The sequence below is a fragment of the Erinaceus europaeus genome, chromosome 5 (assembly GCF_950295315.1).
Source record: "Erinaceus europaeus chromosome 5, mEriEur2.1, whole genome shotgun sequence".
NCBI lineage: Eukaryota > Metazoa > Chordata > Mammalia > Eulipotyphla > Erinaceidae > Erinaceus > Erinaceus europaeus.
The window spans coordinates 113358152-113383882 of NC_080166.1; the positions used below are offsets into that span (position 1 = coordinate 113358152).

The following is a 25731-nucleotide window of genomic DNA, read 5'->3' on the forward strand; positions in this document are numbered from 1 at the left end:
CATCACTGTCAATAATACATCAGCTATAAAGACAAACTAATCTTTGATTACTTAAAAATATAAATGTTAATAATTAATAAATCATTGAATTGTCAGTAAAACTAAAATCTCCCTCCCTTTTTTTGGGGGGGGCCTCTAGGCTGAGTGGCTAGAGTTGGGTGCCAACACTCCAAATCCACCACTCCTGGAAGCCATCCTCCCACCCCTGCTCCATTTTGTTCAGTAGGACAGAGAGAAATTGAGAGGGGAAAGGAGACAGAGATAGAGATAGAGACAGTGAGAGAGATAGACAGACACATGCAGACCTGCTTCCCCCCTTGTGAAGTGTCCCTGCTGAGATGAGGAGCAGGGGATTGAACCTGGATCCTTACGCAGGTCCTTAAGCATAGTACTATGTAACTTAATTGACCTAGACCTTAGAATTCTTCTTGTAAATACCTGTTGTACCTATACTTAGTATTAATAGTCTGTAATCTCTGCTAGTTTAAAAATTAACTAAAGTAGATTCCAATATCAAAGAGAACAAAGGCAGTAATACTCAAATTTGATTGCATCAAATGAAAAAGTGCACAATGAAAGAAATTATAATTAAAACAAACAAACAAACAAAAATACTAAGTGGGAAAACTATTTGCATAGCATATATCTGAAAAGAGGTTAATACCCAAGATATTAATATATCAAAGATAACCAGTCAAAAAATGGGCAGGGTCTGTGTGATGACACACATGGCTGAATGTACATCTTACAAAGTGGAATGACTTGGGTTCAAGTCTCTTGTCTCCACCACTGGGGGGAAGCTTCACAGATGATGAAGCTGTAGGTGTCTTTCTCCCTCTCTTCCTTTCTATTTTCCCCTTCCTCTCAATTTCTCTCTGACTCTATTCAATAAATAAATAAAAATTTAAAAAGGACATGGGAAAATGCTCATCAGCTCTTATTGTCAGGGAAATGTAAAAATAAAAGCCACAATTAGATATCACTTTCTACCTATGGGAATGACATATATAAAAAAGACCTGAAACATACATATCTCATTTATATATCCTATGATCCTACAATTCCACTCCAAGGTATCAATGCAAAGAATACAAAAGCACTCATTTGAAAACATAAATGCACTCCTAAGTTCAATGAAGTACATTTTATAATGGTCAAGATATGGAAAAAACCTAGGTACCCAACTGTGAATGAATGAATGAATGAATGAATGAATGAATGAATGCATAAAGAAGATATGGTACATATACACAATAAAATACTACTCAGTACTAGTCACTTGTGACAGAATAGATGAACCAGATGGGATAACACAAAGTGAATAAGTCCTAAGAAGAGAAATAGCTGTCTGTTTCACTCACATATCAGTAATGAAAAAAAAATTAAGTACGGAATAGGCAAAATCACAAAAAGAACATACTTTGGAGTCTGTGAAATGGAGTATACTAGAGTAGAAGTGGGAGCAGAGAGGCTAAGTAGGGTACAATGAACTGTGGTGCAGCATTATGGGCACTTTAGTGGTGGGTGTTGTGTTATATATTTGATGAGTTTTGATCAATAATCCTGCGAAAGTGCAATATATCAGTATACTGTAAATACACTAGAGTAATTGAATCATACAGTGTTATTGACCTCTAAGAGTAAATTAGTATTATAACAAATTCAGTTTCTTTAGTAAGAAGGCAGAAGAACTTGCTTCATCCTGTAAGTATAGTGAAAATAAACTAGTGCCTGACATTTACAAAAGCTTTTAGAAACATGAACTAGCCTTCAGTGATATTACCTTCTTTAACAAAAACCCTCCTTATATAAGATGATGACAGTTTAAAGTTGATTTATGACAGAAAAGCAGAATTTAATCTGCTCCTCAAACCTTACCTCAAACTCTGCATGTTTATGTACATCCTCAGCTCTCTGTCTGTTCAAAATAAACTCAGCTTCATTTGCAACACGAACTATGTGATCCTTCATAGCATGGCATAGTAATCTAAAAAGAAAAAGACCTTTGAAATTAGTATTCTTAGTAACTTAGGTTAATGCACAAATTGTTGATAACTAAAAACTAACTTCAATTAGTTATAATTACTCATACATTTTTGATCAAGCAGCAATATAAGATCAACACAGTTTAGTTCACTGGCATTCGAAATACAGGAATATCACAAAACTGCTAGAGCACTGCTTCTTTTTATACAGTGTATCTTGCATAAAAGTAATTCAGTTAATTCAAATTACTTAATGCAATATATATCAAGAATAAGAATTTTGATGGCTTTAAAACTGTGAAAACAATAAAACTACCATCTTGGAATGAAATTTTTCACACAAAACTAGATGACCATGTATTTAGAGATCTATATGCTATATTTATTGTTTGAATCCAGGAGGTCAAAATAAATACTACTTAATTCTTACTAAAGTGCTAGGAGGTCCATAACATTTTTCACTTTTAAAATTAAGAACTCAAGACTAAAAAAATTACCTTTCCCAGCTCATAATTTTTATGACTCTAATAATTTTACATTTTATTATCACAGTTGTAGTAAACATCAGTACTTTTAAAAATAAACTATTTTATTTTATTATTATTTTTTAAAGAATTTATTTATTCATGAGAAAGATAGGAGGAGATAAAGATAGGAGGAGAGAAAAAATCAGACATCACTCTAGTACATGTGCTGCCAAGGATTGAACTTGGGACCCCATAGTTGAGAATCCAATGCTTTATCCACTGTGCTACCTCCCAGACCACAACAATAGTACTTTTAAAGCAAAATATGTGTTTTACCATATTCTAACATAAATTTTTCATTTTATCTATTGAAAATAATAGCTAGGCCTTTTCATGTCTTTTTTGTTTGCTTTTTGGTATTGCTTGGGCTTCATAGCTCCAAGTTGACTTTCTCAGGTTGAGAGAGAGACAGGAACAGAAAGGCAAACTACGAGAGGGGAAAGAAGTCATAGCACCAAGGAATCTTCAGTGTGGTTTGGGCTGGGCTGAAACCTGGGTGGAGCACATCACAACAGGTTCAGGTGAGTTATCTTCCTGTTCAGGTGAGTTAACCTTCCTGGCCCTCACATCTTCAATCAATATTTTACTTTGTAAGAAGCAATTACTATGTTAATAAAACAATTCCTTTAAATTAATGCTAACTCATACTAAGTTTTTCCTACAGTGCAAACTTAAGAAAAAGTTTCACTTCCTTCACCTGTGTTGTTTTAAAATTCAGATCTAATGCTCATTATCATTCATTGTTCAGTTTTTCTCTCTAAAGATTTCAAACAAGAATGCTATTTTAAAGACTGCTACTGGTTATTTTCACTCATTATCAAAGAAAATCACTGTTTTCTTTCTAAACTTATCATAAATTCATGTCAGAATGAGAATTGTGATTTAAATAATTTTAAATTGCGTATTTATTAAGTGCCAACTCAAATACCTTCTTTATTCTTCATTATATTTGACTTGTGTCAAGCCTATTTTCTTGATACACAGAGAGAGAGAGAGGGAGAGACAGACACACAGACACACAGACATACAAATAATAAAAAGGTATGGGCAAGGCAGTGGCACACCTGCCTTCTAAAGCACACATGCTACATGTTACAATGTACATGGAACTGAGTTCAAACTTCTACTCCCCATCTGCAAGAGGGAAGCTTCATGGGAAGTGAAGAAGGTCTGCAAGTGGCTATCTTTCTCTCTCCATCTCTATCTCCTCCTTCCCTATCAATTTCTGTTTCTATCCAATAAATAAATTAATTAATTAAAAATAAACATATGAAAGGTTATATGATCTATTATTCTTAAATTATTAAACAATTTTTAAATGGGACATATTTTTTGAAGTGATTCTGACTCAACCACATTTACTTCTTGTTCCTACTGCATTGTGGATGAAAGGTATAGCAGTACTAAGATTTACTAACGTTTTGCCTAATTATTTGTAGGAATTGTGTGGTATCTCCCACAAAAACTGACAAGCAAATGGTTTATTTATAAGCAGTAACATACAATCTAAGTAACACTGAGTTCAAGAGTTTTTGAGAGCTATCTCCCCTAAATCTGCATCTGATCTGACAGATTCCATCACTCCATGATGACATAATGGATTAAATCAGGACACTGTCACTAGGGGAAATTCCTGGCAACATTTGCGAGGCACCTGCAGCATATGCAGGTTTACTTGGGAGCATACACCAATAATCTCTCCTATCACTTGAGAGAGACAGGCACACTCCTAGGGAAACACTGACTAGTTTCCAGCACAAAACTCAACAGTAATACTTTAAAGAAACCTAAGTCAGTGAAATCAACAGAGAACCAAATTCTTGAGGAAAAAAAAAGCTCAAACTCTATGAGTAATGTTTAAGGGCAAACACTAATATACTAATCTTAATATTAATCCCAACAATAATTGAGGGAGACAGAACTTTGTTGGTGAGGGAGGTGAGCTGAGATGCATTTTGGAGAGATGCAGAAACATACTGCTGTGACCATAGCCAACTTGTAAAATGCTTCCTCAAATAAAGTTAGTGTAATATTTAGTATTTTTAAATAATTATATTTAAATATTAAATGAGCATTTTAGTGTATAATTTTAGTTTTTTGCAACTTATAACTTTTTCGAATTTTTTTTTTCTTAGTGGTTGATCTTTGCATTACAATTAATTAATTTCCAAGATTTCAGTTTGGGTTAACCCTCGCCATTTTTGAGAGGTAACAAACTGTGCTTCTGTGTATCTCCATTCTTTCTTACCCCTGCATGATTTTATTGTCACAGATTGTAGGTTTTTCTATCTTGTGCCTAAAAATTTAAATTTGTAATACCTTGTGTTGAAGTTTTCTTTTTAAGTCACAGAGGGAGGGAATTTAGACAAAAAGTAGATGAGAAGTGATGTTCTTTAGCCCTACAGTTATTTTTATTGGCCTTTTGTTATTTATTTATTTACTTATTTATATATTTATGTATTCATTTATTTATTTGCCACCAGGATTACTGCTGGGGCTTGGTGCAAGCAGTATGTATCCATGGCTCCTGGCGGCCATTTTTTCCCTTTTTTCTATTTTATTTTTATTTGACAGGACAGAGAGAAATTGAAAGGGGAGGAGAGATAGGGTGAGAGAAAGATAGACACCTGTAGATCTGCTTTACTGCTCGTGAAGCATCCTTCCTGCAGGTGTGGGGTGCCCTCAAGCCAGGATCATTGTGCTTGGTGATATGTGCAGTTAACCAAGTGCATCACTGTTCAGTCACCAGTCATTTACTTTTTTCATGGGGCTTCATATAAATATGCCATGCTTTTAACTTGAAGTTTTCTTTTCAGTATTTCTTCAAAACCATGTTTCTTGAAAATAAATTCCCCATAATTTATTTAATTTGGAATGTATTCATAGTTCCTATGCTTTAGTCAATATTTCCTTTTTATAAATAAAAAATTTTAAAAAATCTCTTGCATGTGATGAGTCATTTCTTTCTTGCAGCTACAACCTTCTTTCTTTACCTTCAACCTTTTAGGGATATATGAGAATGTGTCCTGGTATGTTCTATACTGGAAGTTCATTAAGCTTCCAAGATGAGCATGTAATTGTTTTTAATATTTGGGAAGATTTAAGCTATAATATCTTCAATCTTCTTTGTACTTATTTCTTCCCTCCCCTTTTTAGACACAAATACATGCATGCTGATATCAGGATGGTATGCCACAAGCTTGTAAGATGAATATCAATTTCCATATTTTTATTTTTCTGGTCTTCAAGTCCAGTGATTACTACTTTGCCAGTAAAGTACAGTATGAACTCAGTTATTAACAGCATCAATTAGAACTCTGAGTTTTTTATTTGGATCTTTTAATGACTTCTATACTTTTATTAATAGCCTTAATTTGGTGAGACATAAATTTTTAAAGACATGGTTAATCTAAACATTTATTTCCCTGTAATTTTTTTAAGAAATGTGAAGTGGAGAAATAAAGAAATGAAAGTATTAAAACAGTGCATAAATTTCAATGAATAGCTTTTTGTTTCTTTATATATAGACTCAGGAGTGTTTTGTGAAATACTACTTAATGGTCACCGTTCATAATATAGAGCCTAGGAGGAAAGACATTTCAAGTTCTATTCAGAAAATCAATTATATGTGCATATACAGATGTATTTTAAACACAATAAAAATAAAATTCTAATGAAATATGTGGTCACTAAGTTCTGAAATGTGTCTCCCATTACTTGAAATCTAGCCACCATTAAAATGGATTTATTTTTCTTTACTTTTAGAACAATATTGTTTTATTTATCATTAATCTCCAAATTTATATTTATAACTTATCTGTACTTTTTAAAATCAAGAAGGTCTTTGGATTATGGTCATCTGTAAAAATCAGTGTGTTTAAGTACTTGCTACTTGTATAAAGTAAATAGCAGAGTAGTAAGAAAAAGGTATAGGTTAGATTCTATATGCATGGGATCACAAAGGTGACTCAGCAGCAGAGCACCTGCCTCACATGCTCTGGGACTAACCCTCTGGACCACACAAGAACGGTGGGAGCAGTGAGGAGAATGCCAAAGCCTGTGGAAAGATACACTGTCGCTGCCTTCACCTTCTCTCTCTAGAAGTTGAAAAATGTTGGTCTGGGACAGAACTCAGTAATGTGTATCTCTGAGGCCCTGGGTTTGAACTCTGACATTACATTTTAAAATTATGGAGAAGGACTTTCTGCTTTCATGAGTTTCCATGCTTGCTTTCTTTTTTTAAAAAAGTAATTTTTAAAATTTTTATTTGTTTGGTTCATCTATTTATTTATTGGGTAGAGATCCATTATTCTTGATGCAAAAATTAAACTAGCATATTAACTCTAAGGATGGGACTCAAACTTGGGTCCTCAAGCATGGTACTATGTGAACTTAGACAGGTGCGCCACCAGCTGGCCCCCATCAAGATGTATTTGTTTAAGTAGTAAGCAGCATTTTTTTTTTTTTAATTTTTAATTTTTTTTTTTTTGCATTTTTTTTTTAAAAAGATTTTCTATGTGGGAGCATATAATCACTAAAAAATTATAATTGTGTAAGACATGTTTCTCTGTAAAATCTAAAAAAAAGGCAAGCTTTCTTTAAAGAGTAAAATTAAAATGTGGACTTTTGTGACTTAGATTAAATCCAATGTTAAAAAATAAAACATTCTGTTATTATATGATTGGTCATTATTTATGTCCTGTGTGCTTTCAAGAGGATGACAAAAGCTTATTTGAGGTAAATGACCAATTTATTTCAATGGCTCACTCAAATTCCAGAATTTAAAAGAGTCCTATTTGCTATACTCCAATTTATATTTTAATAATTTAAAATCCAATTATTATTGCCAAGATATTATAGGCAATTTTACATTCCATTAACTTTGCTTTGTTTTAATTATAAAGATCCTTTGTTAGATTCCTTTAAATGAACCAGTTTATAATTTCAGCCTGTCCTAGGGAGTACTTTAATTCAGCTGCACATTCATCAACTGTTTGTGTTCTGTTAATTGCAGACAACTACACAATTGCTTTCTCCAGCTATGATTGATGAATTATATTCACAAGCATAGCTGTTAAGTAGGATAAACATTTATAACAATTTACACTTAAAGATTTTTATCTTCATTCTCAGAAGGACAAATTAAAGGTTGATATTCTAAAAGAGAAAATGCCATGAAATAGTAGACAGTGTTAAGAAAAATGCTGTTACGTACATTTGCAATCTGTTCCTATTATATAGTTGATATCAATAAACAGAACTTCTCTTGGGACTGGGCAATGGAACACCCAGTAGAGTGCACACATTACCAGCATCAGGACCTGGGTTTAAGTTGCCAGTTCCTACCCAGAACAGGCAAACTTTCTGAGTAGTGGAATGGTATTGCAGGTCTCTCTCATTTTCTCTCTCTCCCTCTCTCTCTTTCATAAAAAATATAAATAAAATTTAAAAAATAGCTACCAGGAGCCAGAAGCAGTAGACTCTTTACTAAGGCACTGACTCCAGGCATCATAACCAACCCTCATTACAAAAACAAACAAACAAACAAACAAAAAAAATACCAAAGCAAACCAACAAACCAACAAATAGAACTTCTCAAATATGACACCCACTTCAAAAAATTAAAAAAAAACCCATTCTCAATATACAGCCCTAGGTGCTGCTTTGTAGAGGAAACAGAAAATACCATGAAAGTACTACCTTTTAATTCCCCACCAATATAATTTTCTGTAACTTTTCTGGGTGTTCCTTCCAGAGAAAGCCAATCTCTGTAACTCAGTCTCACACATCTAAGAGACTCACTTTTTCAACACAGGAGAGATGCTCCTCTTTTCTTCCCACAATACTGAATTCTTTCCACCAGCACTAGCAAGTTTCCATGTTCTTACTCCTGAAAATTACTCCTATGCTCTCCAAAAAAAAAGACCTTAAAATCATACCTATCTCCACCAACCTGTCACCCTTGCCCAGACATTTTTTTAGCTGTAATACTTGCTGTTTGTATTCAGCATCTGTTACTCAATTTTCACTCTAAACAATCTTGAAGATTCCCTAATACTCTTAATAAGATCACTGTTTTCTCAAAAGTTACTTCTTTCAATTACCTGCTTTCAAGCTAAACTTTTATTGCCCTTTGGCACACTTAACACATCAAAAAACTACTTCATTTAACATGTTGTTCTACTGAATTAATAATCTCTACTAGAGGAGGCACTGAGTCTACACTCAACAACTGGATAAAATCAACAGAGAGCTCCTATCAAGGAATCGTGCAGTTATGTCAATTCTTAGTTCAAATTTATTATTATTCATTCTTTCTCAAATATCTGTGATGATTCTTTTCATTCTTTGGATAAATGCTTTTGACTGTGAACTACGTGTTAGGATATATTTACAGAAACCAGGGGACACAAAAGCAAGTAAGTTTGAGTCAGATATAAGTTCATAAGTTGCATGTAAATGGTCAAACTAGAGGGAAACAAATAACTTGGAATAGTGTTATTAAGAATTAAGACAGAGTTGGGAGTCTGGCTGTAGTGCAGTGGGTTAAGCGCAGGTGGCGCAAAGCACAAGGACCGGCATAAGGATCCCGGTTCGAACCCCGGCTCCCCACCTGCAGGGGAGTTGCTTCACAGGCGGTGAAGCAGGTCTGCGGGTGTCTGTTTTTCTCTCCTACTCTCTGTCTTCCCCTCCTCTCTCCATTTCTCTCTGTCCTACCCAACAACAACAACAATAATAACTACAATAATAAAACAACAAGGGCAACAAAAGGGAATAAATAAATTAAATAAATATAAAAAAATAAAAAAAAAAGAATTGAGACAGAGTTATGTGCCTGAGGCATGACACTTCAGTAAGATAGTAAGGGGAGCACTCTAAGAAGGTGAAATTTAATTGATTCCTGAGTGATGGCAAGTTGTCAAGCATATTAAGATGTGGGAAAAGAGGGCTTCTGTCAGAAATAGCATGTTCCACCTGAGATCATCCTTCTCTGTTCAGCTTATCTGACTTAGCATGATTTCTTCAAGTTCCAAGAGATGGCTTCAGTGCTTTTAATAGCTGCATAGTATTCATATACTATATATATATATATAAAATAACTTTCTAAGTCTCTCATCTGCCAATGAGCAACTAGGTTGCTTCCAAATTTGGGCAATTAAACATTGTGTTGCTATGGACATAGGTAGCTGTACATAGGTCTCTTTTGATAGAGATCTTTGCTTCCTTTGGACAGATCTCCCAATCTGTAAGTTGCCTTTATGTTCTTTCAACAGTGTTCCTCCTAAAAAAGGGTTATTTTTTTTGTTATCTTCATTATTGGATAGAGACAGCCAGAAACTGACAGGGTAGGAGAGACAGAGAGTGAGAGAGAAAGAGACATACCTGTAGCACTGCTTCACCACTTGCAAAGCTTTACCCATGTAGGTGAGGACCAGGGGCTTAAACCCTGGTCCTTGTGCATTGTGACCTGTGTGCTCAACCAGGTGCACCATCACCCAGGCCCAGAGTTAGAATTTTTCATGAAATTCGGTTCATGAATTCTTTCATGGGTCATGTCTTTTGTGATGTATCTCAAAAGATATTATTAAACCCAAGATTAGGTATAGTTGTACATTTTACATTTGAATGTGATCCAATTTTGAATTAAATTACAGATATAAATTTTATATACAGTAAATATTATTTAATCAATATAATTGAATCTGGCCAAGTAAGAAAACAGATCATGTACCTATTCAGGCCTGTATTACATAAGAAACTCCAGCTGATAAGGATGCAGACGTTTGGCTCATAGAAGTTGTACTTGTCAATATGATGGCAGTTACATCTGTCTTAATGTTCTGACTGCCAGTGAAGTATCAGGAAAATCTTAGAGAACAAGTGTTTATCATAAAGTGATAAAGACTTATAGCATGACTCTAACTTTGCTATATATAAATTCCTACCCAGAGTGTAATAATGCCTGTTTAACAACCTTCACATTTTCAGTTGGATACCAGACAGCATGACGTTTTCTGACAGAAAGTATTTCACAAGAACCTAGGTGGGCTGACAGAGTAAACACAGAGCATGACTTTGAAAACAGATGGGTTGGCAGATGGGGCTGCTGAGTGTGTTCATTTGATCTGTGTAAAACAACTTCACTACTCAGTAAGATAGGACTCAAGACTCACAAAACCTTATAAAGGTTAAATTTTTATTTCATATAGGTTTCTTTTCCTCCCCTAAATAAAAGTCTTTCATTTTTATTGTTCCCTAAAAGTTTAAGTACCTCTGAGATTTAAGTGGCTGATAAATTATTGACTTAAACATATTCTGTAACTGAATTTTTAAACAGCTGGTAGGAAAGAGCAGCTCACCCATTGTAATAAAATGTACACTGACTAGTTGTTGAAAAAATTACTGTAAAGTTAATTACCTTCCTTCATTGATGAGTTCGATAAATGCAAGTCCTGCATTCTTCTGAATTGAGTTTTGCCATTCCTAAACAGAGAGAAAAGACCACACCACATATAAGAAAATGGAGCCTGTAAATAGCACGAACATGTGATTTAAAGAACATGCTGACGTTGTTAATTACTTCAGTATGTTACTCTAATACATTATAAGAATTTTAACAACTGTCATGCATAAAATTAAGTATTAAAAGGTAGCTACATATTACTTAATTTAGAGGGTGTTTTTGAAGTGCCAGTGAGCACTGGGTTTGATGAAAACTAAGGTGGAAAGTGATATTACAAATACAGAAGGAATGGGGGCAGGGTGGTGGTGCACGTATTACCAAGAGCAAGGACTCAGGTTTGAGCCCCTGCTCCCCATCTGCAGGTGGTCCGCTTCATAAGCAGTGAAGCAGATCTATCTATATTTCCCACTATCTCCCCATTCTCTCTCAATTTATCTCTTTCCTATCTCTTAAAAAATGAAAAAGTAGAAACAAATAAAGGAAAATATGGTTGCCTGGAGTGGTGGATTTGTAGTGCTGGCACTGAGTCCCAGCGATAATCCCAGTAGCAATTAAAAAATAAAATACAGAGCACTCAGGACAAAGTTTTCTTCCAAAATATACCAACTAAGGGGAAGGAAGTACAACTATTTTAGGAAAAGAAACTTCTGGGATAGAAAACTTTAGGTCCTAATACTGATTATTTTTTTCATGGAGGCTATGAAATAAAAAATAGAATTCTAAACAGCTATTAAAATTGATTTGAATAAAAATATTCTAGTGACATCTGCTGTACAAATGATTGAAGAAGCTGCACATAAAATATAACAGATAAATTCTTTTGAAAATTCTAAGACAAAAACTAGCATTAAAACTATATCCACATGTACTCTCTGGTGACTTGGACTGGGATATATTTTGAAAGTCTGACCACTGTTCTGTTTCTTCAGTGTAAGTGATTGTTACATAGTGTTTGGATTAAGAAATTTTTATTTGTATTCATCCTATAGAATACTCAGAATGTGCTCTGAGCAATTTTCAGCGGTTAATGGATAGTTCTAGTAAATTCAATTTTTTTTATTTATAAAAAGGAAACACTGACAAAAACCATAGGATAAGAGGGATACAACTTCACACAGTTCCCACCACCAGAACTCCATATCCCATCCATCCTCTGATAACTTCCTTATTCTTTATTCCTTTGGGGGTATGCACCCAGGGTCCTTTTTTTTTTAATGTAAGTAACAAACCACAATTTTAAAAAATATTTTATTTTATTTATTTATTCCCTTTTGTTGCCCTTGTTGTTTTATTGTTGTAGTTATTATTGTTGTCGTCGTCGTTGTTGGATAGGACAGAGAGAAACAGAGAGAGGAGGGGAAGACAGAGAGGGGGAGAGAAAGCTAGACACCTGCAGACCTGCTTCACCGCCTGTGAAGCGACTCCCCTTCAGGAGGGGAGCCAGGGTTCGAACCGGGATCCTTATGCCGGTCCTTGTGCTTTGCACCACCTGCGCTTAACCCGCTGCGCTACAGCCCGACTCCCACAAACCACAATTTTTAAATTGAAAAATTATGTTTCCTTTAACAGTTCTCTAAGTAAAAATGTTCTAACATTTTTTTTCTTTTTAATATCATTACTAGTCCCTCATGCTACTTGTCAAAACTATTGCATGATTTCCCCATTTTTAGAAAATGCTGGTCACATAAAAGTGGTCAGCTAGCAGCCTATTTATCCAGCTTCACAAGAAACACCTTCTCGTGCCAATTCTTCCCTCAACTCCTGATGAAAATTCCATCTTTGTAAAATATTAAGTTTACTATTTTAAAATATATAGGAGAAGAGGAGGGGAAGTCAAAACACCACTATGATGCAAACAGAGTCAAGGACTAAAAAAGGAGCATCAGCCATGCAAGTCCTGTGCTCCACACACTAAGTAATTTCACCAGCTGGCTGACTTAGTTACATTCCCATAAAAATATTTATTTTATTTATTTAGAGATAGAAATAGAGGAGGAAAGATACCATAGTTTCTTTCACTGTTGAGGGGACTGGGCTTGAACCAGGGTTTATGCATGGCAAAAGTATGTAAGAAAACTGTTTTGTGGGCCCTTTATTTATTCTTTTTTTCTCCTCCCCCCCTTTACTTATTTTTTAAGAATGAGAAAGAGCAGAGCAGAGCATCACTCCAGCAAAATGTGGTCCGTGGACTGAGCCTGGAGCAAGTCCTTCAGTCTACTCACTAAAACACTACCCCATCCTAGTAATCACATTCTATGTGAATGCTTTGCACATATGCTGGGACTAAAGTTTGTTCTCCAAAGTAGCTATATGATGTGCAAAAATATTCCTTGCTATAAATAATAAATGAATAACCATTGAAGAACAAGTGATAACTCTATTTCCCTACAAGAGACATTCAACATTTTGGGGAAAATAATGATCTTATAAAAGAGTAAAAGACTCAATTATTTTTAGCAAAGTTGTTACTTTTTAGCTACCATATCCTTTAACAAGAAATATCCAAACGACAGCATTTCATTGCATTTTAGAGTTTATTTAAGGGAAGAGAGTAAAGGAAAAGGAATGAAAGGGGAAAGGGAATGGAAGAGGAAAGGGAAGGGAAGGGGGAAAAGGAAGATGGAAAAAGGAAAGGAAAAAGAGAACAGGAAAAAGGCAAGGCAAGGTTTTTGTAGTGCTTGCCCCAAAGTTAATGCACATTTTTTCAGTTTTATTGGTATTTAGTAGTTTTACAGAATTTAAAATTTCAGGAATATAATTTCACTCTCATATATGATGTGTGTGACCATATCCTCCACCAAATTTTACCCCCCAGCCCCCACAGCTAGCATAGTTCTCACAAGGTGTAGGAGACAGGTTGGTTACGTCCCCTCCCCCATGTTAGTTAAGGGGGAACTCAATTTCTGAAGGTTTTAAAATTTCATCATAACTATCATAGCAATTTACATACTTTTAAATTATCAAATGAATTTCTACTTACTATATTAATATCATTAATTGGGATAGCACAAATGTTGCTAATTGTCTTTCTTTATAAAAAAGGGTTTAAAAATATTATTTTAGATATTGTGTCATGAAATATGAATGTTTCAAACAGGAGATCTACTGTTTGTGTGTTTCTTCACTGCTTTGGCTATTAAAAAAGCTAACTGAATTAAAAAAAAACACTAGCAACATAAAAAATAATTTGGGTGTGAAATTTAAAGTATGAGTGCACAGAATACTAATTTTTAACACGAGTTGCAGTGGGTCACAGTTAGTTTATATCCCAAAGGACTATAACAGTGAAGAGTGGGAACAGTGAAACAATGCAAACAATAGCATTGAGACTAGAAATTTAATTCTGGTATTAATTATGTTCTGGGACTTCACAGAAGGCTTAATGTAGTCTCTCATTTAGGTGAATTTTAAGCAAATGGATCTTGGGAGGCAATGAAGAAAATACTATTTTGTTTCTTTCAATTACTTAAAAAAATACTCAACAAGAGTTAAGAACAAAGGACAATAAAATATTCCTTACTAAGCAAAGTATATCTCCCTGCTCAGGAAATGTCAGGATTTAACATTTTTATAACTTGTTTAATTATTTTCTGGTAATGTAAAAGAAACATGTATTCAATTTTGAGGGAGTCATTTTAGTTAAAAAGTATTACTTTCTTTTTTTTTTTTTTTTGCCTCCAGGGTTATCACTGGGACTCAGTGCCTGCCTCCACTGCTTCTGGTGGCCATCTTTTTTTTCATTGTTGTTGTTGCTGGATAGGACAGAAAAAAAATTGAGAGAGGAAGGGGAGACGGGGAGAGAGAAAGATAGACACCTGCTTCATTGCTTGTGAAGCAACCTCCCTGCAGAGGTGACCAGCAGAGGGTTGGAACCAGGTTCCTTGTGCTGGTCCTTGTGATTTGCTCTATGTGCGCTTAACCTGGTGCACTACCACTAGGCCCCGTATTATAACTTTATATTCTTGGCAAAATATAATGTGCAGTACTGAATAGTAAACAAAATGCAAATTTACAAAGAAAAAAGAAATTAAGAAGAAAGTATTCTATTAAAAAAGTGTAACAAATGATATTTCCTCCTTTTTCTATTGCAAATTATAAGCAGTTTTTGTTACATTGACTTTTTTTTATCTCTATAGAAAAAGACAATACTCTAACAAGAGTTTACCTTATTAAAGTAGAAAAAAATTAAAGTGTACAAATGAAGTAATTTAAAAATTCTGTATATAGGACTAAGACTCTAATTTGTTTCCAATGTGAGAAGCATTTTAGTTTTATGTAATCCTTTTTTTTTTTTTTTTTACTTGTTTTCCTTTCCCATGCTCATGAGGTTAAGTCTCCAAATACATGTTTGATATGAAGGTCCTGCAAATTTTTACCGACATTTTCTCCCATAAATTTTAGAGTTTGGAGCTTAATATCTAGATGTTTAATCAATTTTGATTTGAACCTGGAGGAGAGTGTTAGGTGGTGGTCTAGATTCATCTTGTCACATGTGGCTGTCTTAATTTTCTCAGCACCATTTGTTGAGTAGACCTTCACTGCATGGCTTCAGCCCCTTTCTCATATATTAAGTATTTGTATATGTGCGGGTTTATTATGGGGCTTTTGAATCTGCTCTATTGATAAAATCTATACAGAAATGGTACTGATCAACAAAAGAAGCAAAAATAGCCCAATAAAAAAGTAGGCCAAAGAAACAAAGAGACAGTTTTCTAAAGAAGATCCACATGGCCCACAGAAACATGAAGAAATCCTCCACTTTACTTACCATTAGTGAAATGCAAATTCAAACCACACCATCTCACACCTGAGAGAATGGTTTCCATTAACAAGCCGGGAAGTGACAGGTTGTGGAGAAAAAGGAACTCTGCTACATTGCTGGTGAGCATTCAGATTGGTACAGCCCCTTTGCAAGACTATATGTACTGTCCTTAAACCAATAAAAATGGAATACCTTATGATTCAGGAATTAAATTTTATACATTTATCCAGTGGACACTCAAATACTAGTTAGAAGGTACATATGCACTCCCATGTTCATAGCTGCACTATTCACAACAGCAAAAAAGTATAAGCAGCCTAAATGCCCAGCAATAGATGACTAACTAGAGAAGTTATGGAAGGGCACACTGGATTAAGTCTATGCAGTACAAAGTGCAAGGACTTGTACAAGGATCCCAGTTGAAGCCCCCAGCTCCTCACCTATGTGTGTGGGGTCGCTTCACAAGTGGTGAAGCTGGTCTGTAGGTGTCTTTCTCTACCCCTCTCTATCTTCCCCTCCTCTCTCAATTTCACTTAATTACCCAATTAGAAAAAAATGGCCTCAGGAGCAGTGGATTCATAGTGCATGCAGGAAGCCACAGTGATAGCCCTGGAGGCAAAATAAAATAAAAATAAAAATAAAAAAGAAGTTATGGGATATATATTCCATGGAACACTACTTTTCAATCAAAAAGATGATATTGTGTCATTTGGGACATAATGGATAGAACTGGAGGTGATCATGCTTAACACAATAAGAGATGAGAGACAACTAATGGATGGTTTCACTCGTGTGGAATCTAGAGAATGGATAGACATGAACTTGAAAAGAAAACAGAAGCAAGCAAACTTTAAGACTTGTGAGAACTACAGTGGTTATCTTTAGGAGATGGGAGGGTAAGGATACAGAACTTTGGTGGTGGCTACGGTGTGAAACTTTTAACATACTATCAACAACAAATAAACAGTAAAACTGTAGTATCATGTTTATATCTCTGGTCCTCAAATTTTGCTCAAAAAAGAAACAAGAAGGCATTTGTTAGGTACATATGCCATGAGACTGATTTCTAAGGGTAAAACCCAAGAACTGATATTGCCTTAAAATTTCCAAATGATTTCCATAAGACATCGACTCTGAAAATCACTGAATTAGGTCCTCCTAAGACTTCACACTTGTAGGTTAAGCACATGTGGCGCAAAGCACAAGGACCAGTATAAGGATCCCGGTTCGAGCCCCTGGCTTCCCACCTGCTGGGGGGGGGGGTCACTTCACAAGCAGTGAAGCAGGTCTGCAGGTATCTACCTTTCTCTCCCCCTCTCTGTCTTCCCCTCCTCTCTCCATTTCTCATTGTCCTATCCAACAACGATGACATCAATTAACAACAACAATAAAACAACAAGGGCAACAAAAGGGAATTAATAAATAAATATTTTTTTAAAAAAGACTTCACACTTGTAAAGCTCAAAGTCCCTAGTTTGCAGAGTACTTTTATTTTTTATGTAAGTTAAATATCTATAAAACATGTATATATTGTCTTTTAACTTTTTCAATTACTAATACTTCATTTCTGTCATTTGTAATATAGTATACTAATATATCATTATAGTATCTCTAAAGTAGGAACATTCTAAACATCCTCTTCAGCTATGACATGGTATTTAATTCTCAAAATGGTATTTCTGTGGATTTGAAATTGCCAATAAGGAATGTGTAAAAATGTAAGTAATAAATGATTATATAATTTATTTATTAAATTTATTATAATTTAACCCGAAGCACATATATAATTTAACCCGAAGCACATCTGTTTTTGCATTTCAAAAAGCTTTCATAAAATGGACATTGTATGTAACACATTCTAGGAGTTTCAAATGAATAATCGGGAAAAGGGAAAAGCTACAAAACTCTGAACACACACAAAAAGCACATGGCACAGAGGAAGAGGAAATGATATTTTGAACAATCAAATGTGCTATCTCTGGACAGGGAAGGTGTACTCCAATAGATGCCCTAACTCTCTAAAAACAACAAAAAAAAAAAAAAAAAGAAAGAAAAAACTCTCTCTTGCACACATATGCAGAGAAACTACTTAATAACAAAGGAAATCGATGGGTGAAAATGCACACAGTGAGTTAATACTAATTAATTGCCATTTTACAAAGATAACCTCATTATTTTTTTACGTCACTACTTTAAAAAATCTTATGTGTAAATCCATAAACTCTTTTGCCATTTGAAAAAAATCATTTAAATATACCACATACTCCACTACAAGGAAAATGAACAGTCACAAACAATTTAAACAGAGGCGTCACATTTTTCCTTTCTTGAAGAAACCTACTAACCTAGGTTTGAACGCCTGCAGAGAGTTGCCAAGTCTTTGGACTATTTTGTCACAATTTTTTAACTCTTCTACATGAATGCATAAAATTTCCTCAAGATGAATTTTTTTTCAAAGAATTGAATATCAAGTTAAGGGTCCTTTGAAACTAAACACTTTGAAGAGAAATAGGTTCCAGAAGGATGACAATGAAATCCCTATGTTCTCTTCACAATCTCTTTGTGGTATTTAGATGACCTAGTAGAAATTTCAGACTCAGAACATAATTTTCCTCCACCAGTTTTTTCTCCCTAATGTCAGCTCAGCGCACATGTCTCACTCTCATTCCTTCGTATATAATTAAATGAACCAATCTGATATGTCCTTAGAGATTTAATATATCTCAACATCCCTGCAAATATGAAAATCATTACAAGGTGAAAATGGAAGGTTAAATTGAGACCTTAAGACTTAGAGAGCTACAGATGATATTTTAATTCCTATGTGTCTAACTACCATTAACTGCCACTAAAAGAAGCAGATATGTTCCTCAAAAATTTTATTATGAATGTTTATTATAACTAAAATTCTAGGAAATTTTATGCAATATGCTAGAAGTTAGTAAATACAAGAACTGATGCAGAAGGACTATGTACAAGGAAAAATAAATGAGCAATTTTCTCTGTGTGTGCAAAAGATTGGCTAGTAGAATTATACTTAGGTATGTCACCTTAAATTTTTCATGGCTTATTGTCATTAAGCTCTTACAAAAATGATAGAAAAATTTCTATGTAGTAAATAATTAATCAATGGCCAGGTCAAAGAGAAAATTATTGATATGAAGGTTAACCATAAAAGACCACTAGGTAGGGAGTTACGGCGGGGGGGGGGGGTGTAGCTCAGCAGGTTAAGTGCAGGTGACGCTAAGCATAAGGTCTGGTGTAAGGCTCCCCACCTGCAGGGGAGTCGCTTCACAGGCAGTGAAGCAGGTCTGCAGGTGTCTGTCTTTCTCTCCCTCTGTCTTCCCCTTCTCTCTCCATTTCTCTCTGTCCTATCCAACGACGACGACATCAATACAACAACAATAATAACTATAACGACAACAAAAGGGAATAACTAAATATTTAAAAAAATTTTAAAAAGACCACTAGGTAATAAAAAATGTACTTAGTTGGTTACTGATAGGGAAGTTGTCATAGCATATAAAGATCAGCTATATGGAAGTCTCCCAGGATCCTAGTAAATTGTTAAATTATATTGACTAATTTAATACAGTCAACTGCAAAAGAACAGTCTGTTCAAAATGATGCTTGGAAAATTAGACATCAACCTGCAAACTATGAAGTTATATCCTTTACCTCATGTCATGTAGAAAAACTAACTCAAAATGCAACAATACCTCAATTTTGGAGTTAGACACAGGAGAAAATCTCTATGCGTTTGGACTTGATTAGGTGTTCATAAATATAAAACCAAATATACATACAATATAATAAGGGTTAAAGGATCCTGTCACAGAGTGGATTGAAATATGTGCAAATCACATATATGATAAGGGTGTAATAATCAATATAAAGAATACCTACAAATAGACAATAAGAAAAGTAACAAGGAAAAAATAGACAAATGTCTTGAAGAGACAATTCTCCAAGAGGATCTACAGATAGCCAATAGTAGCATAAAAAGATGATCACTATCATCAGTCATCTGGGAAGTCCAAATTAAAACTATAATAATACACCACTTCATAGCCTCCAGATTGACTATAACTAAAACAACTAGATATATATTTATGCATTTATTTACCAGAGCACTGCTTAGCTCTAGCTTCTGGTGTTGCAAGTGAATTAAGCCTAGGGCTCTGGAGCTCAGACATGAAAATCTTTTTGTATAATCACTTTGCTATGTTCTCCACTCTCTACTACATTTTTTTAACAAAAGAAAAAAAAAACTAGTGTTGGAGAATATATGGAAGAATGGTGTCCTTGGTTTTAATTATGGAAATGTATAATGGTGAAGCCATTGTGCAAAACTATTTGATTGCTTCTCTAAAATTTATAGAATTACTACATGGTAGCAATTTCACATTCAGGTATACACCTAAGAGAATTGAAAAAAAAAAAGGGGCCAGGTTGTGGTGCATCTGGTTAAGTGCACACACTGCAGTTCATAAGGACCAGGTTCAAACCCCGGTCCCCACCTGCAGGGGAAAAGCTTCACGACTGATGAAGCAGGTCTGCTCTGTCTTTCTCCCTCTCATCTCCATTTCTCTCTGTGTCTATCTAATAATAAATAAATAATTTTTAAAAATAACTGAAAAAAAAGGCTCAAACAGATATTTATAAGGCAATGTTAAAGTGTCATTACTGACAATAGTCAAGAGGTAGAAACACCTTTCAAAAGATTCATGGATAATTAACTTGCAAAATCATAGCTCATATCATTCTAGGATAAGAAGGAATGAAGTTTAGATACATGTTACAATGTGGACTAACCATGAGAAAATAATGTGGAATAAAATCAACACAAAGTGATAAATATTTTAAGATTTCATTTTTATATAACATTGAACAGTTATCTTAAATAAAATTTGGAGTAGAGTAACTGGAGCCTGGGCAAGAACGGTATTATTTTTTGCTGGATGTGCTGTTTTAGCTTGGAGTGCTGAAAAATCTGGAGAATTAATAAAGGTATCAAAATACTCTGAATGTAATTGATGGCACTAAAATGTACACTTAAGGATGGTTAAAATGGTACATTTTATGTGATATGTGTTTTTGTACAATAATAATCAAGTCATCTTCAAGAGTGTTTTCTTTTCTCTTAAAAATTAGCTCAATACAAATTACTGAATACCTGCCCTATGTACTGGACAATGATATAGAGAATAGTGAAAATTCACAATCAAAAACTAAAACAAGCATTGGTATGGTATACATTTGTAGCATGCTTGAGAGTGTCCAAGACATAATAGCACAAGTACTGTATGTCTGAGGCCTAAAAAGCTGCTGTTTCTATCCTGCGACAACCATATGAAAAATATAAATAGTACTCTGGTCTGTCTATATCTATTTATTGATCTTATCTATTATTCATGGAAACAAAAGAAAACATTTTAATAAAATATTCCGTAGCATATTTACAATAAATAATATCTACAGATAACCTTGGAAGATGCTAAAGTTTAGTGTCATTCTTAAGTACTCTTTCCTTTTGGATAATTCTTTTTTCCCCTAAATCCCTTGATCAGGTAAATTATAAATTTAGGTAAATACAAGACAGTTGTCATATGAGTATTTCTTTATACCTTTCCTTTCCTTTATTTTTGTTGGTTTATTTGTTTTGGCGACCTCCAGGACTTCACTGCTAAGGGCTTTTTCTGATAGAAACAGAAACAATCAGAGAATGGGAAATGGACCACAGCCTACAGCTTCCAACAATGTGAACAATGCTGGCTTTGAAGCTGGGCCAAGTACATGACAAAGCAGAACAGCACCCAACTTAGCTCTTTTTGTTGACCTTTGGTACAATTCATGGTAAGTGTCTATACACCACTCCCACCACCAACTTAAATCTTTCTTTACCATTGTGGACTAGTTTCCCAGTGCACTTTCTCCCCTCTTCCCTCCTGCTCCCTTCCTTAAGACTCCTTCATTTTGCTGCAATGACAACATCCAGCAAAGTTTCACCCATGTTTATATGTCCTTTCTTTCCTTATTTCTTAAGTCCCACCTATAATTGAGATCATTTTGTATGTATCCTTCTTCTTCTTCTTGATTATCTTATTTATTATGACTTCTTAAAGTTCCCCCCTCAAGATATACCAAAGGAGATGATTTTTATCACTTCTTACAGGTAGGTATTCTTCCCACCTGTATAATTCTATATAAACTTTGTATAATTTTAAATATTCTTAAGAATGTTAAAGATATCCTGATAAGACTATATACTACTTATTTTCTCTTCTGAGAATACTTTAAAGTAAGAGGAAATACTGAGGTGCCAGGCAGTGTTACATCCAGTTGAGCACACATGTTACAGTGCACAGGGACCCAGATTCAAGCCCTGGTCTCCACCTGCAGGTGGTATCTTGGCAAGAAGTAAAGCAGTGATGCACTCTCTCCCTCACTTTCTCCACTTCCCTCTCAACTTCTCTCTGTCCTATCCAATAAATATATTTAAAAAAATATTTTAAAATTACATAAACATTAGTTCTGCTATTTTTCAAAGTTGCTGTAAGGTGCTTGCAATATACACACACACACACACACACACACACACACACACACACACGTGTGTGAAAAGTAAAGGAATAAATATAGTGACAAAATAGGAAAAAAGTTATATATCAGGAAGGTTGGGCTTACCAGCTATCTTGGGAAATATGTTTACCTCTGAATATGATATATTTCTCCTCTGTCACAGAAACTACAGCACTTTTCAGATTTATTTACAAGTGGCTAAGACTTAATGATTTCTTTTTGTACCAATTTTAAAAGAATTATAGAACATAAGAAAATAGTGTCAGGGAACTGCGTGCTTGTACACCGGGTAGAACACACATATTACCATGCACAGGATCCAAGTTCAAGTCCCTGGTCTTCATCTATAGGTGGGTGGGTGAATGCCTCACAAGTGATGGAAAAATGTTGCAGGCATCTCCTTCCTCTCTATCAACACCAAAATGAAAAAGAAAAAAAAAATACCCAGAGTGGTGAAGTCATGCAGGCAGTAATCCCCACTAATAACCCTGGTGGCAATAATTAACTAAATACATAAAGCAAATACTATTATTTACCATTTATATTTTAACATGTTCATATGGATGAAATCATAATTAGTGACTCATCACTTTCTATTTTTGTTAATTATTAGGGTTGGATCTGAACTAATATCATGTATTAGTATCATATACCTTACAGGTAACTAAGAAAAACATAAAAATTAATGGATTAATTAATTGAAAATATAATTATTAGGCTGGGGTAAAGGTCATCATTAGATCACATGCTTTCTATGCCTGGAAGCTCAGAGGCCCCAGGAATACTCCCGATTCTGTCATATGACAGAGCTGAGCAGTGTCCTGTTCTCTACCTCTCCAACTCTTTCTAATAAGAATTGGTAAATAAATTTATTTAAAAGAGTACAGGCAGAAAATTTTTATACCTGATAATTTCAGGAGCTTAAATCAACAATAATAAATCACAGAAATAATTAAAAAGCAACCTGAATTGTATGCTCTTCAAATCTTTGTTAAAAATTTCAGAGACACCATAAAAAGTTACAACTGATTCTGAACAAAGATATAACTGATCCTGAACTCTTGTCACAACTGTTCAGTGATTATTCTCCCCAAGATACCTTAAATGGAAATTTTCTGTTTATTTCATATTTATATCCTCTGTTATTCTTTCAAAAGATCTACATCTTATTATGTCATGTAACCTAATTCAAAATAACTATTATTTCTTTAAAATAGTTTTCACGTTATCACATGTTTAACCTCCTATTCAACTTTTATTATCTATTAACATGTTATAAACATTATAGTAACAATGATAGTGTATTAATAGTGACTTTATTAACTTTGATTATTTCAAGGATAGATGTATTTATTTATTTATTTATTTATTTATTTTAATGTAAAGGAGACAGGGTCCCAAGCAGTGTTCAACACTGGCATATGGTAGTACAGGGAATTGAACCTGGGACTTCTGGGGTTTTAGGAAGGTAAGTCTAGTTGGTGCACCGACTTCTTTAACTTTGAGATGATATACCACAAATGAGTCCGGTCAGACATCATCCAGAAAAATAAGGAAAAGTACTGTTTGATATATAGGAATAAGAGAAACTCTTACTTCTTCTAAAAGGAGAGGCACAGTTTGTTAAAACAAACACTATTAAATATCCAATACTATTTACTATTTAGGAATTTGTAGTCAACTTCCAATATACAGAGTAAATTTTTAAATCATTTTCTTTTTTTAATTTATTTTTATTTTTTAAAATTTCTTTATTGGGGAATATTTTACCATTTTTCTTTGAGGTGGGCCTTACACTTGCGGCAGTTTCATTGCTCCAAGCTGAATTTTACATCCAAAGAGAGACAAAGAGACAGAGAACCACATCAGTGATTCCACTTGAGACAGGGTACTTCTACGGGTGCTGGAGCTTGTACCTGTGTTTGACATATAGCATGGCACAGGTCCTATCCAGTGAGCTATCTCTTAAACTATCTCTTAAAAATATATTTTAAAAATATTTAACCCCATAGTGCATCGGGTTAAGCGCAGGTGACACAAAGCACAAGGATCAAAGTTAGGATGCCAGTTTGAGCCCCCGGCTCCCCACCTGCAGGGGAGTCGCTTCATAGGCGGTGAAGCAGCTCTGCAGGTGTCTGTCTTTCTCTCACTTTGCCTTCCCCTCTTCCCTCAATTTCTTGCTGTCCTATCCTACAAGAAAAACAGCAATAACAACAATGACATTAACAAAAACAATAAGGGTAACAACAAGGGCAACAAAATGGGAAAAAACGGCCTCCATGAGGAGTGGATTCATAGTGCAGGCACTGAGCCCTAGCAGTAACCATGGTGGAGGCAAAAAAAAAGTTCTAAAAATTATGTATTACCTTAAAATGGGCTATTATCTTCCAAAAAAGTAAACCCAAATAAATATATTGCCTGGCAATTTAATTTCCGATATATTTTTAGTGAGGCTCAGCATGAAACAGATTCATCCTTTAGTTCGTTGCCAGGCTACTTCCTCATCTTGGTCTATTCCCCCACTTATTCTACGGAGAAGTTTGTTAGCTCCAAGGGGTTCTACCATTAGTATATTTCAAAAAGTCTTTCAGATTGTGTGGAGGAGATAACATAATGGTTATGCAAAAAAGACTTTCATCCATGAGGCTCCAAAGTCAAGGATTCAGTAATTCAATCCTTAGTATCACCATCGCTCAAGTTAAGGGGTGTTCTGGTTAAAATACAAAAATAAAACCTCACAGCATCAAATCTTACTGTAAGTTCACAGGATCAATTTTCTGAACTATACATAGTTTTCATCCCTTTATATTCAATTTAAAATACCACATAACCATTCTCAATTTTTGACTGTCTAGAAATTCAGTTATATGATAGATATTAAAGATATCACTTGAATCATTAAGAAATGAAATGCTGTATCAATACATTTTCAGTAACAGCACAATGATAAAAGAAAATAATGCCTAAGCAACCAAAATTACTAAATGCAACAAGATTCCCTATTTTTTAAAGTGCTCAAGAAACATTGAGCCCATTCTGCTTTTTTTTTTTTTTTCATATTTTAACTTTACTATACACATTAAAATCATTTTAGTACTCAGTATTTATCAATGATTATTCCATGGTAATGTCCAAATTCATCTAATCTATGTCTCTGTACTTCAATTTTAGGTTTACTAGGGTTTTAAGACAAGTAGACAAGTACATTTTTTTAAATTTTTCTTTTGTACATCTGTCCAAATTGTATCAAAATGGAGAAAACTGTAAATGTTCAAAGGTCCAATCGTTAAAAAAATCAAATACTAATCTTCAGTTGTGGTTATTTTGTAAGTACTGTCTTTATAAATCCTGACTTATAGCCTTGAGCATGTCAATAAAGTTACTTAAATCTTTTTTATTTAAGTATGTGAA

At 34.4% G+C, this 25731-nt stretch overlaps 1 protein-coding gene across 6 annotated transcripts in view; it reads right to left on the minus strand.

Moving 5' to 3' along the window:
* Nucleotides 1-25731, minus strand: part of NBEA (neurobeachin) — a 546841-nt gene that overhangs the window by 298615 nt on the left and 222495 nt on the right. For all 6 annotated transcript variants that reach the window (XM_060191623.1, XM_060191622.1, XM_060191624.1 and 3 more), the window contains 2 exons: nt 10932-10996; nt 1879-1987 (listed from right to left, as the gene is read on the minus strand). In XM_060191623.1, coding sequence (XP_060047606.1) covers nt 1879-1987; nt 10932-10996 — 174 coding nt within the window. The remainder of the gene's footprint in view (nt 1-1878; nt 1988-10931; nt 10997-25731) is intronic.